This window comes from Microchirus variegatus (genome assembly GCF_963457635.1).
Source record: "Microchirus variegatus genome assembly, chromosome: 7".
NCBI lineage: Eukaryota > Metazoa > Chordata > Actinopteri > Pleuronectiformes > Soleidae > Microchirus > Microchirus variegatus.
Window position 1 is genome coordinate 11102830 of NC_139808.1, and position 9639 is coordinate 11112468.

At 42.4% G+C, this 9639-nt stretch overlaps 1 protein-coding gene across 1 annotated transcript; it reads right to left on the reverse strand.

Annotated features, from left to right (window-relative positions):
- Window positions 1–7465: 7465 nt before the first annotated feature.
- Window positions 7466–9124, reverse strand: LOC310929809 (potassium voltage-gated channel subfamily A member 10-like; the record flags this gene model as incomplete). The annotated part of the gene is made up of 1 exon (XM_083892658.1): window positions 7466–9124. The coding sequence occupies one exon, from the start codon at window positions 9122–9124 to the stop codon at window positions 7466–7468; it is 1659 nt and encodes a 552-aa protein (XP_083748784.1).
- Between the last annotated feature and the right edge of the window lie 515 nt (window positions 9125–9639).

A 9639-nucleotide genomic window follows, 5' to 3' on the forward strand; every position in this document is an offset into this window, starting at 1 on the left:
GTGTTGTTGTTTGAAGGTGACCTCTCAAACGCATTTCTATCATCCAGCCTTCACAGGAAGTGAACACAGTCAGACCTCAGAAGTTCATCATCTTTCATCATCAGATTGTATATATAAATATATGAATACATATAAAGTCTACAGAATAAATCATAGACCACCAGAGACGTTTAGACAGAATAGATGCAAGTTTGATATCAGATTTCCACCTTTCACTTTGGTTAGTCTTTTAGTCTAATATTGATTTAGATAATTATCTTTTCAATGTTTCCATGTTTGTCTCTATATTGGAAGACAGCTACATAATCTATATTCTGTATAAAAACATCACTTCCGTTATCTTTGACTGTGTAAAAAAAATAATTGTTGGCTGTCGCGGATCTGACAGGCAGCGTGTCGTCTGCCGTCTGATCCCAGGTGATACTTCAGGTCACCTTCTTCATTTTTTATGGGTGCTAAGCAGGACAAATGTGAGACTCACATTTCGTCCCACAAGGTCTGGTCATTGACCTCCATGGCTGACACGCTGCAGTAAAGCAGTCACGATGCAGTTACCTGTCGTAAATCTTTATCTCCCTGAATCATTTGTTGCCCTCTCTTAAAAATGATAGATGGTTAATAAAAGCGGGTCTGCAATGGAGATTCATTCCAATGCTGTTGTGACTGCTGCTGCTACTGCTACTTGGTTCAGACACTTTTAATCTGTGTCTGTTGCTGACGTGCAAAAAATGAATGCTTCAAAACATTTTGACTTGGGATTGCAGTGCCCAGTTTCTAGTGGTTGAAGTCACTATTATACATATTACACTTCTACTTCATCTTCTTTAAAGCAGACCTAGACCGGAAGTTCCAAATAACGCTATTTTTTAGTGTATCTGCGTCATTACCTTGTTTACGAAGCCCTGAAGGCTGAACAAACAGTTCAGCCATTGCTGAGAAAGCTGTGTTGTATTGTAATCTCGGGCTCAGCGAGATCTCGGGAAAAACTCGGTCCGGTTACGTAAACAACGGTTCTCCTGAACAGCAGATCCCCTAGGTCCGGGCACTAGTCCGGGTACATCCGGTTGCGTACATTGAACCGCAGAAGAAGAATAACGTCCGTTGTGGAGATGTTTCACGAGCGACAGTGTCTTCTGACTCTGGGTCTGACTTCGGGTCAAAGTCATAAAAGGGACTGTGGCGGGGAGTCGTGACAAAACTATTTTTAAATATTGTTAAAACAATGTTTTGATAATGAGGAGCAGTGCATCTATCGTTCCAGAGGGGGGAGCTGCGCCTCTGAGAACGGGTGTGCTGACTATGTCACTTCCATGTATTGGCCAATCACAAGACAGTTGGGAAGGCTCTACGCTGGCTGGCCGGCCAATCACAACACACTCCGTCTTCTGGGGGTGAGATTTATGTCTAAAATATCGTGGCTGAGCACAGCGTCAGAAAAGAAGGATTTCTATCGGCTCGTTTACAGCAACTAGGAGGTTTTTGACCATACAAACAAGTTAATGTATGTAAGTAGACCTCCATAACTCACATATATGTGCGATAGGACCACTCTATGTGAGCTTTAATAATACACAAACAAGAAAAGAAGGGACAACTCATGTAGACATCCTTGACCAATGCACTATATCAGTGCACAGCTGAACAGTCAAATCAATATTCTCAATATGCAATATTGCTTCCCCTCTACCTGCGATGCTTCAAAAACAGCAAGGTCACTGCGGTGAGAAGAGACCGACCGCGGTGTCACTCTTGCGAGCTTAATTTGTGCTGCATGGAGGAGAGTTACGGTCACTGCAGAAACTGAAGACTTTGGAGGGATTCAGTACAAACACGAGCCGCTCGGCTCCAAATGACTTTGCCCTCTGGAGGGCCGTGGGCCACGGTACACAGGCTGCTGTCTGTACAGCTCTGAAATTGGCTCATAACACGTCTGCTGACGAAACAGTAACCCAATCCACTGGTAAGAGACTCACTGACTAAGCTCTCGTGTTGGGATGCGTCCGTTGGTTTCCTTAAACGCAGTGGGACGCAGTATGTCACAGAGTAATGGGAAGAATGGTTTTTCACGCTGTGGTAATATTGTTAGTTATTGTCATGGATTAGCAGTGTAACGGTGGCTCATACATACACATCCACCTACATTTCTATACTTTTTTTTTTGGCAGAAACAAGAAAGTAGGTGTCATTAACAGTCAGTAGGTAGATTTACAAGCATTGAAAGATAACATGACTTCTGGAAAAACAGGTATCATATGCGCAGTCAGGGGTTGTTACAACAGTTGGATTTTCACTGTTTAAATGTTCATTTGTGGGCCACAAACTCTGTTTATGTCTTGTTTTGGTGCATTTTCCTCCTCAGAGGAACAAGGAAACACTTGTTGCTTGTTGCTAAAAGCTTAAAATATGAAGAAGCCCCAGAAGCCGCCCGATTCATTTGACTTTGAAAATGAACGTTGGCGTTGGAAATAAACTTTCAGCGTTCACTTGAACTTTCAAGGCAACGTCAGCAGCTGCAGTAAAACCACAGCTAAATATGAATAAGTGTTGTAAAATTTGATATAGTTTTGTAAATTACACCAGGTTCTATTTACTACATCATTTCACTCCAATTATTAATTCAACCATAAACACAGAGCAACAGCTCAAAAACAATTATATCTTCATTGGAGACCACTTCCTCCCACTCTGTAATATTACACGTATGCGGAACTGACCTGCCATTTAATTTATCGATAGATATTTTTGAGTGTTCCCACGACATTGTGGACCGTTCACAAGGTCAGTACAACTAAAACATTATGGCCAGAATCGATCATACATGGAAAAAAAAAGGACGGAGGAAACGATATTTCACCAAGTCTACAAATGGAAACACACCGTGAATTATAGATGACCGACTCACATTGGCGTTGACCTTGTGGAGCCACCTGTCTGTTGAATGCCAAATGTTATCAAGCGCTGTCTTTGGGATATCGCACAAGGATCAGTGATCATCAGGGCAGAAAGGTGACTCACTGAGCTGCCCGTTAACTATAGCGATTAGATTAAAAGGCCTCCAAAGAGTCCAGTTAAACCACAAAATACTTCACTCACAAGCAGGTACACAAAATACCAGCTATAAACGTACTGACCACGCACGTCCTGGGATGTGACGGGGAAGCAGCAAAGTGAAACAGCCAGTTAGCCTTAGCGTTGAAAGATAATATTATACATAATTTATTTGTTCTGCATATTTAATCAGGGTGCTTTTGCTTTTGAAGCTATCGCACACAAAGACATTGTTGAGCCCACAAGAGGTAGGCATTATTTAGAGTTGACGCGCTTGGCACAAAGCTTGTTTTTGTCGAGGGAGGTGGAAGAACCAAAAACAATGATCACGCATTGTTTTGATTTAAACACAGACAGCAGTGAAAAAAAAAAAAAAACATGTTGTAGAGGGCCTAGCTGTAAAATAAAACAGCATTCCAACTACAGTGAATATTTCCAAAGATTTATATACTGTCACACAGCCCTTTTCTTAGACTCAGTGTTTTCTTAACACATCCCTGTGTATAGAAGTGCAACAGAAGCTGAGCTATGATGTGGCAGATCAGATGTTTGGGTTATACATCAAAGAGCAGCATTGGTTTGGTAGGGGTAACGTGTAAGGAAACTAACAGAAAGAGCCTTTAATGGGGACATATTATACCCTATTTCTCCAAGTTAACCTAGTTCCCTGGTGTTCTAACATGTCTGACATGCTATGGTCAAAAGGATGAAGCACCACAGCAGTTCAATCACCCTGCCAAAACAGCCCCGTTCAGAACGCTCTGATTCGTAGTATCTCTTTAGGGCCACCTTAAAAAAAAGTAAAATAAAACTTAGGGGACAGGAAATGACATCAGCCACAGAGGCTGCTGGGCGCTAACAGCAGTTAGCATTTGGAAAAGTGATCATTTGCAGGCTCTAGCAGGCACATTGCCATCATATATAACATGTATCCACTGGACAGATAAATCCTCTGAGGCTGGAAGTTTGTGTAGAACTCTGTGCTGCACTGTGGAGCCAAGAAGAATAGAACTTTTCGCACACTTCGCGGACTTCCGGTTTTCAGATACCGTTGCCCTCGTCAGCACTCTCGCGTGTTTTACGGACAAAGCGGCGTGTGTTTTATCTCCTGTACTTAGATTGAGTAGGACCACAAAAACATGAGTGACTCATATTTTTTCATACTTTGCTGACTGATAGGGCCTCCAGACTCCCAAATATAAGGATTTAAATGACGAAATATATTATATAATGTCCCCTTTAAAACATAAACCCAGTTCTAAAGTGTATCAAAAGTCATAGAAAGTCAGTAAACAGGGGGACAGACCCAAACTCAAAGACGGGCCACTAAACAATCTGAAACCCAGGTTTTTTTCTCATAAACACAAAAACCCCACAGAGAACTTTCCTCTCTGGTAACACAGACCCAAACTGAGGAAGGAGTCATGAACCTCTTTATATCAGGCAGTGTTAATCATCCTCAGCTGCGTTTCTCTCACTGGTTAACTCAGCTCATCAGCTAATCCGCCCCAGCTGTGGTCGACTTATCACAGGTGCAACCTACAACTATCCAAACAAAAGGAAATGACTTTGAATGTTTTTAGTCATTTGTTTCTAAACCCATCATATAACAGGGAGATACTCTGCAGTTGGGCATCATACAACATGTATTCTCTGCTGTCCTCATTCACACAGGTAGTGCACTGGATACTTTTTTTTACCATCTACAACACACTGAGTTTGCATAAAACCCCCCATACAGCATGCTTCAAAGCACCTGAACTAACCCTTTTTACATTCCACATACCACATTTGTCCATCTGCTGCATTTTTTTTGTACATTGTGATAATTCTTTCTGATCTTCTGTGGGAAATGTTACATTTGTACAGTCTATGCAAAGTTACATTTTCAGCAAACTTTAACCTCTGTGGTGTTCTTTACTTATCAATTCATTCATTTTTATCCTTAACTTTCTTCACTTTTCTGCCTATTTTACTTTCTATTGCATCACACCAGTGTACACAACACCTGGTAACTTTAGTTTAAAAAGGTGCCCCATAAATTAATAAAGGTAATCTCACATAAACACAAGTGATAGACACTCCAAATAAAAATAAAATCCTCAGAGGGAAACGTCACCCAGTTAGAATACGTGTTTAATGAAAGGCACTCTTTACAGGATAAATAAAACATAGCAAATTGTGACATTATGTGGACTGTACAGTGTTGACACATACAGTAACAGTCCTCAAACATTAAGTGCTCCTTGACAAATAAAGTGCTGAGTACTCACGTGACTAAGTGATGTCACCTTATTGCATTTTGTTATTATTGCTGCTCTTTCCACGGGCGTTCGTCGTCTGCGTGTTATCATTATTGCATATTGAAGGATTATTAAAAAGACATTCAATGCCATTTCAATACAAGCTGCAATTATGTGTATAATAAACTCACATACAGTACATATTCACAATTCAGATGTGGCATGCATACAGTTGATAGTACCAATTTATATTGCCTATTAAATGTTCTTACCTGTTGTCATCACAAATTTAACGAGGTATTGGCTTTCCCTATCACATGGACTACAGTTGTCATCACATATTATTAAAATACTATCGTGTACTTAGCTACAATAAATATATCAAACTGGAGTTACTGATGATAAGAGTTGAACCTCATTTTTCGGCACACTATGCCATGCAATATAAATGAGAGAACAAAGGTAAATGGAGAGAAGCTCAACGGTTTCAAAGGTTCTCCGTTCTCTCAGGTGGTTTACAAACATTCATCTCATCTTACATTTCTAATACATGTTTTCCCTGACGACTGCTGATGGTGTTAAGCTCCAAAAGTGCTCGAGAGATATGTGTGGGGGGGTGCAAAAAAATAAACTCTCAGTGCATTATATTGATATGGTTTTTAAAGGACAAATTCACATTATAATAACATGAACCAGCTAAATCCTCACAACGTAGTGCAAAATGCCAATTAACCAAAGTGCATCCATACACAGCAGTTAAAATGACCTGCAATTCAAGAATGGAAACTGCTGAACGCTCGCGCTATAATACAGCTGATGCCGAGCAGTTTCAACGATTTACTTCATATTTTGCAGACCGCTGTATCTACGGGATTAATAGCAGACATGCAAACGTGCCAACTGTTTATCACACAGATATAGTTACGCTGTGTCAGATGAAGTGCCTGCATTGAGCTATAGAATTGCTGATGAGACACTGTGTGTGCTGATGTCCTTTTCTCTCTCTCCGCATACAGAACACGTTCACGTCCTTGAGAAATCCTTCAAAGTTATCTTTCACTTTTGCTGAATACAAAGACGTGTAGACGAACGTATGGATCTGTGATGTAATACGAGCTCTGAGTACACGTTCAGCTTGCAATGGTTGTATTAAAAAAAACAACAACAAAAAAAAACATATTTTGGAGTCGTTTTTCTTTTGTTTTGCAAACCTCTGCTTCTGATGCAGAGACATTGCAACAGTGCAGGCAGCTGCCTGTGGACCTGAGCTGAGAACTGCTGACGCACGTTAGCTCAGAGCTACTAACAATTGTGTGAGAACCCCCTTAAATGTTAGGATCACTTATGTACAGCAGGTTACAATGACACCATGGTTGAAACCTCCAAATGACGCCCAATGCTACTAACTTGCTTTGAGCAATGGGGACCGTATCTATGTTCCCTGGGTCCTATGTTCCCCGGGTCCTATGTTCCCCGTTTTGTATGTGACCGGGGAACATAGGACCATTTCTCTGAAAAAGGGTTCTATGTTCCCCGCTGTTCACCCAAAAGGACCTAATGAACTTTGGACCATTTCTCTAAAAAAGGGTTCTATGTTCCCCGCTGTTCACCCAAAAGGACCCGGGGAACATAGGACCCTACCCCTTTACCTTAACACTTACCCTAACCCTAAACCTAACCCCTAACCTAACATAGGACCCTTTTTTTAAAAAAAGGTCCGGGGAACATAGGTACGACCCCGAGCAATGCTACTAGCTAGTAGCATTCAATGTAGTTCCTTTTGCCTGGGCCCCCCAAGAGGTTTGGGGTATATACCCTTGCTTTCATTCCCTCTGTGTATTTTCAAGGTCAAATGTCTTTAGTTGTCTACGAGTGAGAAAATAATTTTTTTTCTCTTCACACTGCACTGGATTTCAAATAACAGCAGTAGTTACTAAGTTGTATTAAATGCACTTTGACACATCCACAAATAGACAGACAACTTGTGTAAAAGGGCTGTCCCACCACCACACAGTGCCTATCAATACTGTAGTAATATGCATGAATGCTGCCATGTTTGGAGTACAAAATAGTGATGAACTGTATGTGACTCACGGACAGTGTTTCGTTTTTTTTCACGCCGTAGACATAAATAAACAGCTACTCTGTCAGCGCCTTCTATTCTTCTTCCCGTTCTAACAGGTACCGTTGCTTTTGTTCAGCGACGGCGTGCTTCCGGACTTCGTTTTAGCAGCTGACATTTTCTGGGCAGCCTCTGCCGCCGCATCCAGCACCTGCTTCTCCTCCTGCTCAGTCTCTCTGTGGTAAAAATAGTTGAAGTTGGAGACGATGACAGGGACAGGCAAGGCAATGGTCAGGACACCAGCAATGGCACAGAGAGTGCCGACCATTTTGCCTCCCATGGTGATGGGGCACATGTCTCCGTATCCCACTGTGGTCATTGTCACCACGGCCCACCAGAAGCCGTCAGGGATGCTGACAAACTGCGTTTGGGGCTCATCCACTTCTGCAAAGTAGATGGCACTTGAGAACAGGATGACTCCTATAAAAAGGAAGAAAATGAGCAGCCCCAGTTCCCTCATACTAGCTTTCAAAGTCTGGCCCAAGATTTGAAGGCCTTTCGAGTGTCGGGAGAGTTTGAAAATTCTGAAAACTCTCACAAGTCGGATGATTCTTAGTGTTGCTAATGACATGTTCTGACTTGCGTTCATGTCGTCATCAGGAGTTGTCGCCAGCTCTGTGCACAGGGTTACAAAGTAGGGAATAATGGAGACAATGTCAATTACGTTCATAATGTTATTGAAGAAATCACTTTTGCTTGGGCAGACCACAAAGCGGACGCCAACTTCGAAGCAAAACCAAATGATGCAAATGGTCTCCACAATAAAAAAGGGGTCTGTTACATAAGACATGAAGTTTTTAGTGGCAGGACGAGACACAGAACCATTGATAGTTCGGGATACACCCAGGATAAAATCATTGTCCTCCCTGAACTCTGGGAGAGTCTCCAGGCAGAAGATGAAGATGGAAATGACAACGACCATCACAGAGACCAGAGCTACAGATCTGGCCGCACTGGAGCTTTCTGGGTATTCAAACAAGAGCCAGAACTGTCGCTGGAGTTCGTTGGTGGGCAAAAGGACCTCGGGTTCTTTGATAAACCCTTCATCTTCACGGAACTGCTCCATTGCTTCGTGACCCAACTCATAGAAAACAATTTCATTAGCAAAAATATCTAAGGGAACGTTGGCTGGTCTACGGATTCTTCCTCCAGACTGGTAGTAGTACAGGATCCCATCAAATGTTGGACGATTTCTGTCGAAAAAGTATTCATTTTTCATCGGATCAAAATAGTTTATTCGCTTCATGGGGTCACCGAGCAGTGTGTCTGGAAACTTATTGAGTGTGCTGAGCTGTGTCTCGAACATCAGTCCTGAAATATTGATGACAACTTTCTCATCTTTTCCTTCCAAGTATTGTCTTTCAAACAAATCTTCATTGTCAAAACAATCCCTCGCCATCTTACTGAAGACGCTGTCGCTCGGAGATTCACTGTTGATGAGGAGCTTCAGATTCGAGATCAGGCTGCTGCTGCCGGAGGTCGCTTTGGTCGTCAGCGTCGGGGGAGAGGTCGGTGACAGCCCCTCTTGACCAGACTGATACCTTCGCCGTCCTCTGTGTGGCGACTGCTGAGGAGAACTTGCATGGTGGGTTAACAGATTCTGATCGGGGGCTTCCGAGATGGGTGAGGTCGGGTACCCGGAGTCACTCGGATCGCCCAGGTTGATGCCGACATCATCCATGTTCTCAAAATTAACAAGAGGCACCTCCATCGCCCGTCCCGTCACTCCCCTCAGCTCCGTCTTTCAGCCAGGTTTGAGTTGGCAGCAGTGCCACACGGCAGATCCTGGCAAGACCTCTCTCCTCCTGCTCCTCATTCAGGCAGCTGTATGCTATGTTTGCAATCAGCCCTGTGTTGTCTGTAAAAAGGGGGGGGGAGAGGAAGGAAAAAGCAAACTAGTGTTATATATTGTTAAATGGTGCAATAGAGTTTTGTTTGTAAAGGGATTCTGTCAAACCCTGTCTGCATCAGCAGAGAAGCTGCCATCTGATACTGTGCTGTTCATTTAGTTTTCTTCCCAATTCTCTTTCGAGACCCCAAAAAAAACAAAAAACTCTGCAAGTTCTGCTGTGAAAGTGCTTACAGGGAGTATGGATAGAATTATAGCTGACAATGATCTTACAAATCCAAACATATTTAATTTCCTCATGGAGCTGTGACAAATAAAAAAGTAATCAAGCACTTTTTTACGTCAGTCCCTTTGTACGTCACTTACTACTGACTTCA